General features: G+C 35.7%; 1 protein-coding gene and 1 non-coding gene across 4 annotated transcripts in view; both read right to left on the reverse strand.

Annotated features, from left to right (window-relative positions):
* Positions 1-21,754, reverse strand: part of TLL1 (tolloid like 1) — a 210,349-nt gene that overhangs the window by 9,356 nt on the left and 179,239 nt on the right. For all 3 annotated transcript variants that reach the window (XM_019441055.2, XM_019441056.2, XM_019441057.2), the window contains 3 exons: positions 17,642-17,767; positions 15,137-15,264; positions 3,501-3,714 (listed from right to left, as the gene is read on the reverse strand). In XM_019441055.2, coding sequence (XP_019296600.2) covers positions 3,501-3,714; positions 15,137-15,264; positions 17,642-17,767 — 468 coding nt within the window. The remainder of the gene's footprint in view (positions 1-3,500; positions 3,715-15,136; positions 15,265-17,641; positions 17,768-21,754) is intronic.
* On the reverse strand, positions 4,516-4,663 carry LOC128776820 (small nucleolar RNA SNORA62/SNORA6 family). The gene has a single exon (XR_008421980.1). It is a non-coding gene; the product is annotated as a small nucleolar RNA SNORA62/SNORA6 family (small nucleolar RNA).

Genomic DNA, 21,754 nt, shown 5'->3' on the forward strand with positions numbered 1-21,754 from the left:
AGGCTTAGAATTTGGACACTATCAGAGAATAAAAAGGACTCTTCCCAATAAAGTCCATTACTCGTGGATTTTTTTTACATAGCATTACTTGTGAAAAAAAGTAGCCATAAAACCATATTAGAGCAATATTTCTAATCAGCTGGCTTCAAAATTCATGGTATTAGAAACTTGTGGATAAAACTCAAATTTTATACAGAAATATATATAAATTTACTCAAGCAAATTAAAAGGGATATTTCAGGGCCCATCAATAAGAGTTACAGATATTCTAGAAGCAGTTAAATAATGAATAAGAGTTTTATACATGCAGAAAAAATTGACTGATGTAGTACTGGACTTGGCTGTCTTGTCAGTAGAAATTGACTGAAAAATCCTAAGTACAGAAACATCTGAAAATCAGAAGTTTAACTTGCCAGACTGTAAGCTGTCAACAGGCAGGAATTCCTTCTATTCCTTATCAACTCCCACAAATTGCTAAATTTTTTGCTATAAATTACCAATACCTTACAGTCTACCCAAAGCAGGTGTCAAATAAATATGTGATGAAAGACTATGGGATAAATTAACTTATTAAAGAGAACGCTTTAGGAGACATAAATAGGAGGCAGTACCTCAGAGGATTTCAACATGTATGGCTACTAGAAAGTAACAGCATAAAACAAATCTACCCAGAAAAGATGCCTGGTTAAGTGAGAGCAAAAATTTATACATAAAGAAAAAAAAAACCACAAACAGATAATATGAAAAATTTTGATAACAGCAAATGAGCCCGAGTTAAGAAGCCAGGATTCTAATACCAACTATTATTTTTTTGTTCTACTTCAGGCATTTAAGTTTTTGTTCGGAATCCTTAACTGTGAGATGACAGGGCTGGATTAAAAGATATCCAGGGTACGTTTTCACCTAACGAAAATATGACTCATGTTGCTCAATTGGGTATTTGAATGCATGTGAACAGAACAGGGAAATAAAATAGGCCTAGCCAGTTACATACTTTAAACAGAGGGTTTTTTAAAACTTACATAAGGAAAAATTCAATCTCTACCATTGCTTCAATAACAGACCAGTCTGGTATCCTTTTTCTTCCTAATCTGAAACTTTTACGTTAAGAGAAAATATACTGTGGTGGAAAGTATGTGAGCTTTGGAGATAGGTAGTATAAAGATTAAATTCAGGCTTTGACATAATTTTAGAAATCTCTAAAAAATAATTAATCAATTTCTTTATCTGAAAAATGAGAATTTGGATGATTAATTAATTTTAGAGATTTCTAAAATTTCTTTATCTGAAAAATGAGGATAATAATACATCATATAGTCTTTATCTGAAAAATGAGGATAATAACACATCGTATAGTCTTTATCTGAAAAATGAGGATAACACATCGTATAGTCTTTTGAGGATTCAGTATACATAAAGTGTATATATTAAGTACATGTGTGTGCCTAAATGCCAAATGCATGCTATATAGACCATCAGATCTCAATATGTGATCTCATTGAGAAATTAGATCCTAACAATGGGTTCTTAAGGGTTATATAAACACTGCAAATAGGGTTCATGAGCAGAGGCCATGCAAAATTAACAAGTTGTGGAGTTTTACAGCTATAAGAAACCTTAAATAGTAGTTTACAGATAAAGAAACAGATCCAAAGAAATGATCCTTTCCAACGTTCCCAGCTAGGTAATGGCATCATTAGACCCAAACCCCAAATGTATCAACATCCCAGAACATGATATAAGTCTTAATCCTTCTACTTACCAAAGGTAAGAAGAGACCGTATGAGATACTATAAAAGTAAGTTTTTACTAACGTAAGAAAGAGGAATTCATAGACAGGAAAATTAAAAATATTATATAGTCAGATATTCCAAGAACTTTGACAGCATATTTTTATACTGCTTTCTTGGAACTTATGATACCCAGGATATTAAAGTATGCATATATATGCCATAAACTCTGTGCTATCAGAAAAGTATTGATGAAGTAATGGGATTCCAATCATTCCACCCCTTCAATGCATAACAAGTTATCAGGAAAATATTTAAAGAGTACATGTCAAATGGGTGGAAAATCATTAGTACAAAATATCTATAGTCCATGAAAAATTTTTCTCAAACATAATATATATAATATATATAAATATAAATATATAAATAATTTTAAATATAAATATTTATACTAATCCTGAGAAACAATTAATTTGAATTATCAATGAGTCCAACCATTCCTAGTATGAATTAGATCAATATTTTGACAATATTCACTTTTTTTAAATGTTTTTTTTATGTTTATTTTTGAGAGACAGAGAGATACAGAGCACGAGTGGGGAAGAGGCAGAGAGAGAGGGAGACACAGAATCTGAAGCAGGCTCCAGGCTCTGAGCCGTCAGCACAGAGCCTGATGCGGGGCTTGAACTCACGGACTGCGAGATCATGACCTAAGCCGAAGTCGGACGCTCAACTAACTGAGCCACCCAGGCGCGCCCTGGACAATATTCACTTTCTCACATATAGACATCAATATAAATCTAATGCTCATAACAAAATGTATTAAACTGGAAAGTAATATTGGATAATGGAATAATTAAAATTCTGATTTCTCACATAAAATTAAAAAAATTCAAACAAAAAATCAGGAAACCATGATGAAAATTACTACACTCAAAATGTTTCCCGGTAAAATATGTATACTATTTCTAGTGCATTTTACACCATGATGGATTTCTACCAGGCGGTGTCTAAACGGTTTATGCATCATGAGTGCCACTAGGTGGCACTATAAGCTAAATGACTTTAGGAAACTACAATCAACTGATTTTTTATTTTTAACTGAATGAAAAAAAAAGGACATTTCCTAGACATTTATGAACTATATTATTAGGCTGGCTCCAAGTTATAAAAAATGTTATTCTACATTTTGCCTAAAATTTTCCATATTTTTCTAAATTATATTTTATTTCTTGAAGATTTTCATTACAAAGTCAAATTAGGGATTAGGATTAGGAAAAAGACTGTGTTCCATACCAAATAAAGGGAAAAACAAATGAGGCTCTGTAAAACAGAGAGATAAATCTCAAAACTGAGATTTATAAAAATATATTAATTCAAAATCTAGGTAACCAGGTAGGATGTTAGAGAAAACATAATTCTTGAATACTAAGATATAGATTTTTAACTGTTAAACAGAACATATAAATCAAACTGCCAAAGTGAATATGGAACATATTATACAAATATTTAGAGATAATTCTACCTGGTCATACTGCATTGAACATGAATGAGATCAAATTACTGCATTTCCTTTTAATGTTCAACAACTACAAAGACATATAGGTAGGATGCAACATTGCTCTCAAATGTTTTACAAAATGCTCCAGTGAGATTTCTTCTACTGTCCTCAGAGATTCGTTAATGTTCCTGTTATAGGATCCACTGCATTCATTCCCGGAAGAGAAACCTAGATCTTAGGAAAGAGAAACATGGCCCTGATTTGCTGACCTGTAGAATGTGTGGCTTGAAAGCCTTTTCTTTGAACAGATGCATCAGAAATAAACCGAACAAACATTTTATTTCCGGTGGCCACAAGGGGCTCTGGTATCTTGCTGCCACATAGTCGTCCAAGAATTGGTGATTTTTCTGTTTCTCCATCAAATACTTCCAAATGATCATAAGCACACTCTTGATGCTGTTCAATCTCAAACTCACTAAAGGCCTAGTTAAAAAAAAAAAAAAGAAAGAAAGAAGAAGAAGAAAGGAAAAGAAAAATAAAAAATCACATATCACTCAAAATGGGTTCTTTCCTTTGGAGCAGAAATACAGATCAATAAAACATGCTCAGGACATATAAAGAAAGAAATCCATGTGGAGCATTACTGAAAGAGTGTGAAATCAACAGAATGTAAAATCTCTGCAAAAACATAAAGAGGAAAACAATGCAATAACTCCGGGTGAAATTCTACTATTCAACTATTTCAACTAAATCTACTATGACAATCTACTCCAAAATATAGACAAATTGTAATCACAAAGTGACATTTTATTCTGAATATAATTCTAAGTTTACACTGAATGCATCAGAAAACAAAAATTGAATTTTAACATTTTTAAATTTTTTTAAAAAGTTGAATCCTCTGGTTTTGATGATCATAAACTATTGAACATCATATACTACCTTGGATGTACTTTGTGTGCAAGTACCTTGGGACACTTAAGCAGAAAACCTCTTACAGTTATTGTTATATCTTCACAAAAATTAAGCACAGTAGATCTTAATAGGATAACTAAAAGGGAATTTTCACTATATACTTCTTTATTTAGATCCTACAAACCCATATTATTAGAGAGTCCTAATATGATTTTAGGCTACATTATTGTTAATTTACTTTTAAGATAGATGGTATACTTATTTTAATATTTAGAGTCTTGCCAAGTTTAGTATGCCTTTAAAAATTATTTTAAGTTTCCTGCATAGTAATTTTTATGTATGAGTCTGAGCAATTTATTATTTTTTTATACTTGTAGCAAGAATTACTATCAAACTCCACTCACTGGGCCAGAAACCAGTGTTAACGAAAGACTCGCCCTCATGTAGCACACTACCTACACTTGTGAGTTCATCAGCCAGCCAGCGGCCTCACTTCCATGCTTTAACAAAGTACAGAAGCAAATTCTTAAAATGAAAATTCATTAAATGTATAACACATATTAAACATCACAAAGGAACGTGTAATCGAGACAGACTGAAAATAGTAATATCCAAACTATTAATAATTCCAGGAATTCTAGGTTATTTGCCATCGCCAATTAAGGCTTTTTCCTTTCCCTGAAAAAACCATCATGCCTTCAAGAAATAAACTATAGCTTCCACTAAAGTCTATAGAGCAAAGCTAAAACAAAATAATAAGGAAAACAACACCAAAGAAAGAGAGCATGTACTCAAAAAATTCACTAATGTTGCTGTGGTCTCTGCAGCTTAAAATATTTGCACAAAACTTTTTACAGACACGTTTTTGATGCAATATGGTGAAACTGTCACAATTCTAAGTTTAATCAAAACCATCAGTTTTGTAATTTTGAAAGAAAAAATCGACTAAGAATTAAGAATGGTTTTCCTTTGGTGCTGACCACAGTTACCTATCCCTTAACGCATTGCCGTCTACTATCACTGACTTTGGAGGAGTAAGGGAAGAAACGAAAGAAGCAATTTATATTAATTAGGGAGGAGGAGAAAGCAATGGAAGCTACTTAAAAGAAGAAACAAAAGAAAAGAAAGAGGTCTGATCTCTGCTGTTGTATATTCCGCCGCATCCTACTTAAAAGTATAAATTAAAATGTTATAACCAACGAGCCTCAGAGAGTCATTATGTATTATAATTATAATGGGTAAAAAGGATTGTTCGCTGCATTCTACCAAGACACTGGATAGTGTGAAAAAGATTAAATACAGCACAAAGAGTCTTACTGGAAACAAACCCACAAAAAGCAGTGCAGAAAGATACAGTGAACAAGGAGACTTTAGCAGAGTGTATTTATCATGAAGTACAACATTCAAAGCAGGGTGATCACTGACGTTTTCCCCTTATTTAGCTCTGCAATCCAGTGGCAGAGAATGGACTAGAGCAGACGCAGTGTATGAGTGATATAGAAGACTCTGAATGGATGGTCGGCTGGACGTCCATTCGTTTACCTGTCTACCGATTCCATGTTTATGGCCAACCCCAGGGACGGAAATGCTGTAAAAGGAGAAGGCCACCCCTTCAGGTTTTCTGCATCTCATGAGACGGTATTCAGTCAGCTCCTAGGACTTTTGTGACATATACACAGTCTCAGTATCAGTTTGTGACTGTTAAGAAACCAACAGGAGAAAATTGGCTTATCCTCACTTAGAATTTCTGCGGATTAAATATGAAACCAAGCTTCTGAATTATAAGACCAGGGTTATTTCAAGGAAAAAAAACAACAACAACACTGTTTCAGGAAAATGACATCTGAAAACCATTGCATGTTGAATAACTATCTCTTTTGAATGTGATTTAGAGTCATTCATCTAAAAAGACCAGAAAAACTTACTGTGAAGAAGTGAAAATTGTAAGAATGATGGGGGGTGGGGATGGGGGTGGGGGTGGGGTGATGGCATTCTAAAGCATATCCTGTAAGTAAAAGTTAAAATGGGATCAGAATTTACAGACCACACATGTTCAGTCCATTGAAAAGTAAGTGAATGAGATAACTAAGTGACTATTTCACTCCCTAATGAAATGCAGGATGTCTGGAGTGAATCATAACATCTGTTTTACAGAACAGAGCAACACCACACAGAGTGGCAGTGCGCTTGTGGGCTGGGGGCATACTGACACCTGGTTTGGAGCCAACTGGCTCCCGCTTTTTATCAAATTACTAATGGAATCGGACTGACTCTGGAAGAGTCAAATTAGGCAAAAGTTTTGCAGCTGACATATTCCCAAGTGATGCAAACAATTCTCCTTCATTAAGGTCTTAGTGACTGTTCCTCCTGGAATTGGTAGCAGCTTGTTAGTTCATCTGCAAAGATTGGGTGGTCCTTTTCCAGAAGTCAGTCTAACCCCAATGCTTCCACACAAGCAAAAGCGTGACCAATTCACATGCCGAGATCTCATAAATCTGGCGCTTAATATCATAGAGATATTCACATTAGAGACCTCCATATGTAGTGACATTGCCTCAATAAAAAACATTTCTAGGCCATAGAAAGGTATTACAGGGGTCCATGGGACACTGGGAAAACCTCAAAAAATATTTTTGTAGAATTCCTAAAGATACAGTGAGACACAGTTTATTACTTTCTTTTATGATGCGTCCTGAGCCATGAATATCTATATCTAAATAATGCAGAATACGGAGATTTCTAGCCACTAGGAATCAATGTCACAGAATTGCTTCCCTCGCACCCCCGAAGACACTTAGAATCCCCAAACATCCTTCAACTACACAATGGTAACAGGACAGCTAAGCAAAGCTGATGTATGGAGTGGTAAGAAAGTCTGATTTCTGCTGAAACACTGCCCTCTTTTTTGGTACTTTAAAATATTTTTCTTAGGTGTTTACACTAAAACTTTATAGGCATTTTAGTATTCGAACATTTAAACCTTACTCATTCCATGATTATATTTCTATGATTTTAAGGTTACTAATCTAAGTTTAAAAAAACAAAACAAAACAAAAGAAAAAAGAGCAAATAACCATGAGCTCTCATCAGAAATACTAATGGATTTCCCACAAGGCAAACCAAGAGCTTAAGGAGTCTCATTCAAAAGAAATAAAATTGAATTCTCATTTTGGGCTGTGGAAAGAATAACTATGTGTTTCTGGAACTCCCAAGCAAGCCTAATCTACCTAGCTGGCCCCCCGCCAGGCTTCCATATGCAGCCTCACATGAACATCTGTAGAGGTACTTTGATTGAAAATACAGGCGGTGGCTAAAGGGTAAAGTCATCCTGAGTTGCCATATATATTCATAAAGGACAAGAAAATAAAATGATAGCATTCAATGCAAAAATACAATTTAGCCAGCGTGACCATTAAAAGTGAGCGAATGAAAGACGCTGATGCAATCTGAGCAGCTGTGAGATAAGATTTAGCACTCCCTGGGCCCAGCCATCCTTCATCTTTTCCTGTCTTCGGTAAGAACTGTCAGTTGGTTTCCCACAAGATACTGGAAGGAGTAAAGGCCACTGGGAAAAATGGCAGCATGGAATACAAACCCTAGCCTTCTGATTCAAATGACCTTTTCTCCCCCCATGAGTCCTCTATAGCTGTGGTCAATACACTTTCTGTGAATTTATAGTGGAGAATTATGTAACATTTGTAGGTGCTTTTGTTTTCTAAATATCCCATATCTAAAGCTATAAATTGCAACTATATAACTTCACAAAACTCCAGGATAGGATAAACATGACATGAGCACATATTGCTATATGCTCCTATGCCTGGAATTTTGTTTCTGTTTTGTTGGTCTGTTTTTGTTTTATTTTCTATTTAATGTGGAGCAATTCAAAACATTAAAAAAGTACCAAAAATGTAATGATGAGTCTCCAGAATCAAGACAGGAGGAAACCAGGAGTAAAATAGATCCTTGTCTTATTCATTCAGAACTTGATTTCTTTTCTAATAAGAAGACATTTTCCCCCCAACTACCGTTTAATCAAGGTTTCTTTCTATTGTAAAGCTATTATCACATAGTCAGCATCTCCTAGTTAAACACACACACAAACACAGAGAAAGCAAATGTATTAGTTTCCTATTGTTGCTGTAGCAAATTACCGTAAATTTAGTGGCTTAGATGACACATATGCACTCCCTGTCAGCTATGAAGGTTAGAAGTCTAAAATGGGTGAGCAGCACCAGACCTTCCAGAGGAAGGTGATGATCTGTTTCCTTGCATTTTGCCCATCTTCTGGAGGCCGCTCTCATTCCTCGGCTCATATCCTTTTCCTCCATCTTCAAAACGAACAGTATAGCATCTCCTCTCTGATCTCCTGCTCCTGTCTTGTAAGCACCCTTGTGATTACATCAAGCCCACCCAGATGATCTAGGATAATCTCTCCATTTCAAGATCTTTAATTTAACCACAGCTCCTTTTGCCACATAAGGTAACACGTGCACAGGTTCTGGGGATTAGGACATGGGCATCTTTGGGGGATGAGGAACATTATTCCGTCTACCACAGAAATTAAGAGCTAAATATTTCCACCCTCTGTGATTTCAGGGAAAATAATCACAAACAATTATGGACTTCATGATTTCAAACCCTTTTACCCTGACCTTCTTAACAAACTAGGTAAATTCTGCCTGGCAAATCTAGTTTTCAGGCTGTTTTTGTAATTAAACAGTTACTGAAACACAACCACGTCCATTCATTTGTGTACTGTCTGTGGATGCTTTCACACCAAAGCAGCGGATTAAAATTGTTGCAACACAGACTACACAGTCAACAAAGTCCATATTATTTCCTATCGGCTCTTTAAAGAAAAAGTTTTCTGACAAATAATTATTAGCTGTATTTTTAATTGTTGGTACTGAATTTCAACTTCATAAGGCTACACAAAAACTTGATCTTGGTTGAATTACCCAATAAAATGGTATATAATTTTTATTATTGATCATTGTCATAATTATAATTGCTATTTGGATATCATATATCAGTGTTTATTGGCTTTTACAGGGCATTATGCCAAATACTTAATATACAAGTTCATTTGATACACTTACAACATTCCTAAGTATTATCTCCAATTTCCTATCTAGAAATGGAGACTAAATGGATGAGTATCTTTCTCAAGTATCATCTCAAGATGGCTAGTAAGTAGAAACCTTACGTTTAGACACAAGTCACTTTAAATTCAAAATATATATGGTCCTAACCTCTTTTTATTTCTCTGTTGTATGTTCATTTTACTTCATCATTGTAACTTTGTCTTATTAACATTTCCCATTGAAATTAGTATATATGCACACATATGTAGCAATTATGGATCTTTTTTCTCTCTGATGCAGGATGCTAAAATAAATAAGACAAAATAAAATAAAAGGTACAGAAAGAATCTCGGGCTTGAAGGTCCTTAGACCCCCGCCAGCTTTACACACTTGCCAACCCCCCTAAACTGCATCCTTCTCCACAAGTATCATTTGTGAGCCCAACTTGAGATAATATGCATGATACCACTTTGAAACCATTGGGCATTATACTGACATTAGTTCTCAGTGCTCTTTAGTCCAAGCATGATTTTGTGAGATGCAAGAAGTACCCTGTGAAGCTACATTTTATTACCTGGAGAGCACTCTTAAGAAAAGGCAAATTTGAGGACATTTATGTTTTTATTTGTGGAATTTCGTATGAGAGAGTGCCTATGTTACAACTTTTTAAATTTTTTTTTTTCAACGTTTTTTATTTATTTTTGGGACAGAGAGAGACAGAGCATGAACGGGGGAGGGGCAGAGAGAGAGGGAGACACAGAATCAGAAACAGGCTCCAGGCTCCGAGCCATCAGCCCAGAGTCCGACGCGGGGCTCGAACTCACTGACCGCGAGATCGTGACCTGGCTGAAGTCGGACGCTTAACCGACTGCGCCACCCAGGCGACCCAACTTTTTAAAACACACTATCAGGCTCTCAGGATCCCAGCTCTCCAGCTTACTACATTTACACGAAGACAGTATTTCAGGGTTTTCTAAAGATCAGAGCAGGTATCAAAAAAAGTTTATAAAAGAACGTACAAAAATATCTTTAAGAACTGGCGTAATCATCCATAAACACAACTCTACTTAATTTTTATATTTCGTTTTATAATAGTCAATTCATGATTTAAGGACAAAAATTATGAGTATGTTCATTATGTACTATAGACATAATTTAGGCTATTATTGTATTAAAATTGTTGCTTTATATTATTGAACAGTATTTACTGAGTCATTTTTAAAAAATCACCTTTAGGGGCACCTGGGTGGCTGAGTCGGTTGGGCGACCGACTTCAGCTCATGTCATGATCTCACAGCTGGTGAGTTCAAGCCCCGCATTGGGCTCTGTGCTGACAGACCCTGGAGCCTCCTTTGGATTCTGTGTCTCCCTCTCTCTCTGCCCTTTGCTTGCACTCTCTCACTCTCTTTCTCTCTCAAAAATAAATAAATATTAAAAAATATTTTTAAAACATTTGCCTTTTTAAATTTTTTCTTGTTTTTTTTTAACGTTTATTTTATTGTGTTTTGTTGTTTTGTTTTTTGAGAGACAGAGAGAGAGTGAGCAGGGAGGGGCAGAGAGAGATAGAAAGAGAAAGAGAGAGAGACACACACACACACACACACACACACAGAATCTGAAGCAGGCTCCAGAGTCTGAGCTGTCAGCACAGGCCCTATGGGGGGCTCAAACTCACAAACCGTGAGGTCATGACCTGAGCCAAAGTTGGATGCTTAACCAACTGAATCACCCAGGTGCCCCCCCCGCTCAAAAAAATCGCCTTTGAAGATTTCCTGCTTGTGTATCAGGTGGTATATACTACAACCGAATAGTATTCTGGCTATACATTCTGGACTTTACAGAGTAAATCTGTCAGGAGAGTACAGATCATCAAGCACAGGAGAGTGCTTGTTTTAAGCCATGAGGCTTTGGGTTAATTTGTTACAAAGCAATAGATAACTAAAACAGTACATAAAATAGTTGCATTAAAATGCCAAAAGCTTTACATTTCTGCATATCTGTAATAAACTGACCACTCCTTATATATAGCTCAGCCCTTATATTATTGTATGCTAATATACATTAGATAGGGATTATCACAATATGAACCAAAAGAATATATTCATGATAAGTAAATATTATGCACAAGAATGCTCATATCTCTCAAAGGGCGTTGGATTTTATTATTCGTTTTACTCCATCATTCCAACACTGTCTAAATAGGCTTGATATTTGTAGTCTTATATATAAACCAAATCAACTAAAATATGTTTATCTCAAACACAGAGAAAGGTTGGTTTTACCCACAAACGATTACTTGCATGTCAGCCAACATAACTCAGTATCAAGTTAAAGGAATATTTGTGCTAGAAAGAACAGCAGGTCTCTTAAAATTCACAAATATGGTAGCTTTCTTTATATCTCATGAAATTGTATTTAGGAATAATTTCCTTTGCTTCTCTATGAATACGTGAAATATTTAGAAATGTTTATTTTTCCATGCAGCCTAAGAAGGGTAACAATATATGAATTGTAAAGAAAGCTTCAAGATGCACCGAAGAGAGATCAAATGTTTTCCTTACTTTTTCTCTTTGCCTTAGCCCATAATAAAGAGACTAGCTTGTAGCTCAGTATCTATCAGCAGTTCTTGGCCTAAGGGCATTAAAAGATTTAATAACTTTTCAAGTTTCCTTGGAATCCATTTTCCAAATTCAGTTTGGGTTTCAGTTCTTCCATGAAAATTAAGAATTTCAAAGGAACCAGGCAAAATGCATTTATCTGGAACAATGTATCTTTTTGCTAAAAATCTCCTATATAATAATGTCTAACCATACAGGAAAGTGACTGAATGATGTGATGTGGAATTATAAACAGTGTGGGCCAAATGTCCATTGGTTGCTACCTGCTACAGATGGTGATTTTGGTTTTAAAGTAGATTAGTTAGTAGTTTTATAACAAGTAGGGAAACAATGACAGTAAACGTAAGCAATAATGTTGAAATAGTAAGAATTAAAAACTACAGAACTGAAATATCACTTGAAGTTGGTAGCTAATGTTATGACACACTTTCTAGTGATTCCAGCTCTTAGAGTGTATTGAGAGTTAGGTTTTGTATGAACACCATTAATAGGATAAGGGAATTGGAATTAGTATTATGTTTCAACGCAGAAACTTTGGGGTGTCAGTAATGTGTGTTTAACAAGCTGTCCCGGTAATTCTGATGAATGCTAATATCTGAGAAAGCCTGGCTTTAGACCATAACTATACCACAAAGATCACAAAGTCAAATGCAATCAACATTTGCCTAGAGCTTCTGTTTTCTTTCTGGGAAATTCCTTCTTAGGATACGAGCAGGCATGACTATTATTGACAAACATGCTTTATGTTCTGACCCTCAAGTGGAATATTTGCATGAAAATTAAAGCTTGCAATTTGTGAAGGAATATACTGTCCTAGAATTGGAAGGGGTGTTCAATAAGCTGAAAGGTATATAACTAAGAAAGAATAAAATACTGTCGTGTTTAAAATTGGGGTAGATCAAGAGTTCTATTTCCTCTTGGATATAGATAGCTGGAACTTGTGTTGCTTCTACCCTAACAACAAGAAAAACCCGTGTCAACTTTAAAGATCACTTTGCTGAATACGTCAAAGAGCTGATGTCATTAGTCAACCAAGTAATATGCAGTCCACTGAATCTCAGCCTCCTCCAAGGAGAGAGGAGACACAAACACCTGTTCACCAGTGGCGGACCCTGAAAGGAAGAGATGCTGGGTGCCATATAACTAGGTAAGAAGTCTTTGCAATAAACTGGTAGAGGTCAGGTGTGGAATAGGGGAAGAGTCCAGAGCCCCTGGGAGCTGTAGACATAGGGGAGTTTGCACCCACTTGCAGTCTCTTCTCCATGGACCTCAATCTCCTGCTCATGAGAGAAATTGTGGACACAGCAGGAGAAGGCTAAGTGCTTTCCTCAGTGTTGCAGGCTTGGAGGAGGAAAGCGGTCACTGCCATGAGCAAAAACATGACGCCCAGAGGCAGCCTTTCTCTGAAAAACAAACTGTAAACCTCTGGGAAAGGGAAAGAAAACCGTCACCACCAGGGCAAGGACAAAGACTCACGGAAGCCAGGGGAAAGGTAAAACAACAATGACAATGACAGAAAAAACAAACAAACAAAAAAAACCCCACAACACAACAAGCCACTTTTTCCCCTGGGGAACTGCTGGTCACAGGTTCTTAAGGCAGCAACAGTAGAGACTTGCTACCACTATAGAAGGTCTTCTCTCATGGAAGACCAACCAGAGATAGAAGATGGAGTTTGGTCACCACAGAGAGAAGAGGCAGGACTGCTGAGGAAGGCCATTTCCAAGACCTCAACAATCGGGGCCTGTTTAAGGTGCAAGCTGTACTAAGACAACGGAGAACCCCTTGCCTTCCCCACCGGAGCAGCAAATACCAAGTAACAAGAAACTGGGGGAAGGAAAAGTATGGAGAGAGAAATAAGTCATGGTGGAGATGAACAGGGAAGCTAAAGTAGCAGTATTGCAAAATGCCTCTGAAATCCCAGCCTCCAATCTAAGAAAAAGGTTTTCAAGGCCAATGTCGCATTGAAGGTGATGGTAGGAACTAGAAAACCCACACTCAGCTTTACTGACTAGATTCCTCAACACCAGCCCCTGCTGTACCCACACATGTGCTAACAGCCTCCAGAAGAGATGTGTCTACTTCCAGACATAAAGTCTCTACTGTTATCCACATAATGTCTGGTATTTAATAAAAATTATATGACAAACAAAAAGGCAAGAAAAACAAACCAAAAAAAAAAAAAATCGCACCACTAAGAGAGAAAATAACCAACAGAACAGACTGAGACATGACCCCTATGTTTAAACTATGAAATGGAATTTAAAGTAACTATGATTAATACGCAAAAGATTCTAGTAAAACTGCAGACAACAAACAGTTGGGAAATTTCAGCAAAGAGATGGTGTTATGGACTGAATTGTGTTCTCCCCAAATCCATACATTCAATCCCTAATTCACAGTGTGGATGTATTTGGGGATAAGGCTTTTAGGGAGGTAATCAAAATTAAATGAGGTCATACAGGTGATGCCCTAGTCCCATAGGGCTAGTGTCCTTGTAAGAAGATAAGAAGGCACCACAGCTTACTGTGTCTGTGCATACACAGAATAAAGTCTACCATAAACTGAGTGGCTAAAACACACAAAAAATACTGTCTTATAGTTCTGGAGGCTAGAATTTCAAGATCAAGGTGCTATCAGGTTTGGTCATGCCTCTTCTCCTGGCTTGTAGGTGGCCACTTCATTGCTCTACCCTTACATGGCCTTTATTCTGTGTATGCACAGACACAGTAAGCCGTGGTGTCTCCTTAGGGAGAGGAAGTCTAAGGATATCAGTATCCATCTAAAAAAGGGCAACTACGTGATGCAAAAATGACATTCCACAAGCCACAAGGCAAAATTAATTTTATAAAAAATACATATGCTTTGTTTATGAGGTATACAGAATGGGCACAGCCAGTGCTATGTTGGGTTTAGGCCGATAGTCATTTTATTTCTTTCTTGCTGAATTTCTGATGTGTTTTTGTTCATTTACTGTCCCCATTTGCAAATATCATTACCAATAACATGTTAGGAAATAGAGCCTACTGTTTTGCAGTAACGCTGATAATGCCTTTTAAAGCATCCAGGATAAGAACACCACATGAGAGCTACATGGCTGTCATTACTGTCACCTTGATCTAGGAAATCAGGGATTTATTTAGTGTAAGTAGGAAAGCATAAGAAAGTATTTTCCAGCGGCCCACTAATGCAATTCAATTAAATAAACATTCAACTTATCTCCGTGTGCTAGCCACAAAAGACACGGGCAGTCCACTTAATAGAAAGAAGGATGAGCTCACTTACTAATTTGATCCGATGGCCAGGAGTGGTACTGATTTCCCACGTGCATTCCTTCCTGCTTGGGTACTTGTCTGGCCAGTTTGGACTGGTGATAAAGCCACTTGGACTGTGGATCTTCTGTTCGCACTCAGCTGTGCCAACAAGGATAATATAAGTCAGTCTGGAAATCTAGCCCAGGGTTGGTTTAGCAAGAAAGTAGCCCATTTACCCACTATCCCACTGAAAGATTTTCCTCAGTACTAACTAATCACCATGCCAATCTCTGTTATCACAGGCATCTGCCTTGGCAAACATGTTGCTGAGCATAATCAGGCAATGTTTGTTTTCTTGCTCACATGAAATTGTTTACAATGAATCAGATAGATGCTTAAAAAAATGAACTATTTTAAACTGCTAGATCTGAAAGCTCAGATTTTAACAGAGCAACATATACTGACATCAAAGCTATCAACGCTTGGCATGTACAAAATATTTGAGTGCAATGCCACAAACGGGGTTCAGTGAACTACACCATTTTCAATTCATTTTTTTCCCATTGGCAGAAACATCATTTACAGCTAATTGGCATCATTAAACCATTTTATGGATCATGTATTTACATTTTCCCTCACCCTTAGTTAAAGTAAATACTTGATATCTAAATCATAGTTTTAGCTGCTAAACTAAATGAACCCTAATTTCATCAAAGTAAAATGAAGCGTTAAGGGGAAAAATAAGTAAACAGCTGCTAGTCATGGAAATAACTTTTAAACTAATTTCAAAGACTATTTCATTCATTTAATATGAAATTTCTTTTATGTTTTTCACAATAAAATAACCTTACCTTAAAAGAGACTACTCCACATTGTTTATATCAAACTTCAAAAATTTTTAATATCAAAAAAATATTTAATATCCTCAGGCTGTGTCCATTCTCTGTAATTTATGAAGCAGCACCCTACCCATTCTAACTTAGACTGGGAGTTTTTTTTTGTTGTTGTGTAGTAAGTTTCCTATGAAATCCTTTCTTGAAAATATTTAAAAATATTTAATTTTTAAAAATATTTAGGGGCACCTGGGTGGCGCAGTCGGTTAAGCGTCCGACTTCAGCCAGGTCACGATCTCGCGGTCTGTGAGTTCGAGCCCCGCGTCAGGCTCTGGGCTGATGGCTCGGAGCCTGGAGCCTGTTTCCGATTCTGTGTCTCCCTCTCTCTCTGCCCCTCCCCCGTTCATGCTCTGTCTCTCTCTGTCCCAAAAATAAATAAAAAACGTTGAAAAAAAAAATTAAAAAAAAATATATTTAAAAATAAGCAGAGAAATAAGGTATCTAAATTATATTTGCTACTTGTGAGCCACAGGGTATATTCATACTTTGCAAAAGCTGTCTCTCTCTTTTTTTTTTTTTCTGAATTATCTTCCAATGCTGCGAAATAACTGGACTATTCCCCGGCCTGTTTATTCAACAAAAAAACTTTACTCAGTTACAAATATCAGTCTTCATGGGTTTATCTTCTCATATAGAAAGTGAAAAAAGGAAAAAAGAAATTCTTGTTTGCATATGATTCTGGTTAATATCATTAGCTCAATGAAAAATCAGAAAAAATAACCCTGACATGTGACAATATTTGAAAGAAACTGAATGGAACAAGGGTCAGTTCAGGATATCCTGTACAATTCCAATGTTAATACAAAGACCTGCTATCTAACTGTGATTCTAGCCAGGGACGTACCAATCTGTACGTGCTAATAACTAAAGTTATAAAATCTGCCATGGTAATTCTTTCAAAATGGGCACAAATCCAATTTAAGTAGAAAATTCAGGAGAGACCCTCTAAGAATGAAATAAGAACTGAATAACTATTTCTTGTTTCCATCTAGCTCATACTGGTTGAGGAGATACAGATAATTGTTCTTATAAAATTAGAATATTTTAAGAGCTTAGGACCAAAAATGAATAGACTAATATTGTGCTATTAGATGTTTTTTTTTTTTTTTTTTTTTTTGCCAAAATCATGACTTAAAACTTTAAATGGCACCATTTTCAAATGTCTTTCCTCTGGTAGGCATTTGAGTTTGATACTACTGGTATTTACAGTGCCATCGCTCATGTAGCATAGATGAGATATTTTGGGGAGGGAAATTAAACCAAATGCAAAACATTTAGCAGAAGTCAAGTTTAAATGTGGAGACTGTTACAGGGTCTGTTCTACGAGGACCTGGGGATAATGTGGTGCTTTTCTGGCTGCCAGATGGCATCACAGCCACTTCTGTATCTGTTTATACAAAGTTATTCGAATGCCACCCGTGTGTGAAGTGCAGAACTTTTGGGTATTGTGAAGTTTCCATTAGTAGGCTTGGATATCTGAACACCGTACATGTTTTTTGTTTTTGTCTTTGTTTTTTTTTTGACATTTGAACAGTCAACAATGATATTACTCATTGATATGATTAACTCTACTTGGAAGCAGTGCTTTACCCAAACTGCATGAAATTCTGGATGTTGTCAAGAAAAGAACACTCCCTTCGTACCTTCCTTGCAGTCATGTTTATTTTCATGCAGCACAAATCCATTACGGCACTGACACATGTAGCTCCCCATTGTGTTGACACACTCATGTTGACAACCGCCATTATCCTTAGAGCATTCATCTTTGTCTGGTGAAAAGATAACCCCACACTTTAGTAAGTAGCTTTAAAAACAAAGGATATCAAAGGGCAGTCTTTTAGTGCAGTTAACCCTGGCAAAGGGTAAACTAAGTCACAGCTTTCTTTGTTGCCAACATAAAAAAATAAATAAATAAATAAATAAATAAGTAGAGTGTCTTAGTTTTACCCACTCCTTGTTTAGCTTGGAGCCTTAGACCATGAATTGAGTGTCTAAGACTATTGGCTGTAGGATGACAACCTGTAGCCTTACACTCCGATGCTGGAGTAGGAGTTTTGAGTAAGAGAGAGGAAATGGATGGATCTTTCTCCAACTAATCTTAAACATTTATTGCCAATTTTTAAAAACAAATTTAAAATTGTGAGTGGTTTGAATAATTGCAAGAACTGGCATTTAAGTAGAGGGAAATTCTTTAATACGTTAGCCATGGTGTATAGACAGAGGCTAAACAAGGTTCCAAAACTTGTGTATAATCACTTTAAAAAAAAAATCACTCAGCATACCTACTGCAGTTGATTTTTTTTGTTAACTTTGCTGTTATGGTTAGCACTAATGAATCTGGACACTTCATAACAGTCCAAGACAAAACAAAATAAAACAAAACAAAACAAAACAAAACAAAAGTATCATCAGATTATCCTAAAGAAGTAACTTAACTTATATATTTTAAGCAAAAATACTCCAGTAGACCAGTTTATTAATAAGTAATACCCTGAAGAGGCTTTTAGTGTGCTAGAAGCAAAGGTTAGAATAGGAAATATGAGCTTTAAGAAATAGCCAACAAATTCACTACAGGGAAAAAAGCCAAACTAGATTAGCAGGCAGTCAATCCAGTGAGAGGCATCAGCCACCATACTATGTCTCTCAGCTGTCATTCCATGGCTGGCTTGTCCATTAAAGTCAAAACTGGCAGATTGCTCCTGACACACACAGATGATGACACATCACTCAGACTTTCATCACTCCCATAGCATAGAGAACAAAAGGACACATGACAGTTATATCAGAGGTTGGCTAAATTCATAATTTCTACTGTCAACTGATTTTTCTAGTGAGAATTTGTGAGCTCATGGTGGCACCCAGATAGCTAAAGCTATTTTTGTATTTTTATCAAATCAATATTCACTCTATGGAAATGGGTTTAGGAAAAACTTTTTTTATCAAAGAATCTGATAGTAATTTTTAAGGATGCATCTATTTTTTTCACTTTTGGAGACTGATTACATGACATAGCACACACATGGGATACATTCATGTATTAGTAATATCAGAATACTCAAAATGCATACAGACAGTCCCAAAGTTTTATATAAGAATCAATATATCTGTGATTTATGTGCTATCTTTAATACCTCCCCTACACTTTTATTTATTTTACTTACTATGTAGCCTAAGAAAAAGAAAAAAGAGTAGAATAAAGACAATTTTTCTCTAACAGTGCATCAACGTGTATAAGAAATCAGAAATTAATATAGAATTAGCCTCCTAAAATTAATTTTAGAAAAATTTAAAATCATTTCAAAGCTCCACTCTCTTAATTGTGTCAACAGGGAAAATCATGGTTTATGAGTTATGAATGACTTCTGCAAAACAGGGGGATGGCAAGCCATACTTCTTACCATGATGGTGTCAGCTAATTCTAACGTGACTTTCCAGAGACTCTTTAGTTAAGATGCTTCATATGTATACACACATATGAGTGGATGTAGAAACTCACTTCATCTTTGTTAAATGGAAATAACCAAGTTAAAATTTCTGGTGCCAGCATTACTTACTCTGAAACAGACACGTATTTCCCATGAAAATGTTTAAATAATGAATGTCTGGTGTACTTAAAACAAAACTTGATAGAGTGAACTTTAGTTGTACTATATGTCAACCAGACATTTTTTTAAGATTACTCATTTATTCAGAGAGGAAATGGGGGGGAGCAGGCACAGGAGAGGGGGAAAGAGAGAGGAGGAGAGAATCGTAAGCAGGCTCCATGCCCAATGCAGAGCCCAATGTGGGGCTCAATCTCACGACCAGGAGATCATGATCTGAGCCAAGATCAAGAGTTGGACACTTAACTGACTGAGCCTAGGTCAACCAGATTTCCAAGAGTTCTTTGGAAATCTAACAACTGCAAGCAAATTAGTTTAGAGAAAATGAGTTCCCATTTACAACTGACTGGTGAACAGAGTTATTAACTGCTCAGCGACAAACCCTATGATAGCAGGGACTGCTGGAATTATCTTTTTATCTGGAGCTGGTTTTAATTTAAAAATAAGTTTTTATTTATAAATTTTAAAAATAATTTTTAGTGGAAAAATAAGAAGGAGGGGAAGAAGAGAAAGAGGAGAAAGAAGATTTTATATGGTCATTATTGTCTAAGTAACCATCGTACTATTTTCCAGTTTCCTTGTTGATTGGTGTTTCCTGCCTTCATCTCCACATCTGATGTGCCAAATATAATCAATGTCACAGGAAAATTAAGAGTAATAAAAATACAATGTTAGAATATCTATACTATATATACACCATATAAATGTATATATAATATATACAATGTATATATTATATATACATTTATATATATATTTATATATATACTATACATGCGTTTCCATAGTATATATAGTATAGATATTTATATATGTACTATATATATCTATATATACAGATATATATATATATATACACACACTAGAGTTGAGCTAAAATTCAAAACTAGACTAATCAAAATCAAAATGGCAACTAAAAGCAGTAAAGTTATCATGCCCAGCAAAGTAGCATAGAAAACTGTGCCTCCATGTGTCAAATAATCAAATGAAAAGAGAAAATTTCAGTTAATATTGGAATACTTAAAATTATGCACACAATTTACACTGGAGAGACAAAGAAAGCTATTTATTTAAATCAATGTTGTTATCTAGGGAGTAGTGCATACAGTGTGCTTATTTTAAAAACAGTTGTTTCAATAGAAGTAAATAAACTCTTCTAATTAAAGTGAATGTAATATCTGATTATCTGTTCATAAGAAATAGCATCATAAAAGACAAATTGCACAAATATATTCTGGACTTCTTATATATGGAAGTCATCAAACTAGAGATACAAACTATTAGCACACATGATTATATTTCACTTTCCTTTTCTCCTCCCAGGACACACAAAGTACAAATATGTTGAACAAGGAAAATCCAAAAGAGAGAAGGGAGGAGAATGGGGTTTTTAAATATTTCTCAGAATATCTGCATAATAAATTTAATAATTGAGAATTCTATCAACTTATTTGCAATTTTCCAGTAGTTCCATACTGTAGGCACAAAAATTTAAAAATAGTTTTTATTAGTGAGAGAAACAAATGTTTTGTTGAGTAGAAATAAAACATTTATTTTCTGCAGATGGAAATTAGCCTCCTTCTTTGGAATGGACGTATCTGCTTTCCATTCCTTCATGTTAGATAAAGGAAAGGTCCATTATTAGGAAAAAAGGAGGTGGCATTTTCCCATCAGAGGCCTTCAGAGTATCTCTGAGACTATCAGAAGCCATCAGTCTATGAATAATACATACTGGATGGAACTGAAGTGGTAACCTGTATCAAATTCTTGCAAGATTCAAAAATAAAAATTTTCTCTTTGCAGAAAGCTTCCTTGTCTGTAGGGGAAGAAAAAGCAAAGGGTCCATGCAAACAGAACAGAAACATATATGAGCAGACATACACTAAATGACAAAAGATAAAACACAGGCCCACGCACACTCCTGCATAAACACATACACTCCCTTGCATATGCGGACATATACACGGCACATTCTAGTTTTAACATAGAACTAACAGTAAGTGATCATCTTCAGAACAGCACTAATAAACTCATATTACACGCTCTGTTAACTAACCAGAACTTAAAAAAAAATCTTGAGGAAACAATGGCACTAGTAAATTCTACTGAGAGCTATGACTAGGACAATTCGCTCTTTCCAAAACATGCAAAACT

Source organism: Panthera pardus, unplaced genomic scaffold, assembly GCF_024362965.1.
Source record: "Panthera pardus isolate Hobbes unplaced genomic scaffold, ASM2436296v1 HiC_scaffold_13, whole genome shotgun sequence".
NCBI classification, from domain to species: Eukaryota; Metazoa; Chordata; class Mammalia; order Carnivora; family Felidae; genus Panthera; species Panthera pardus.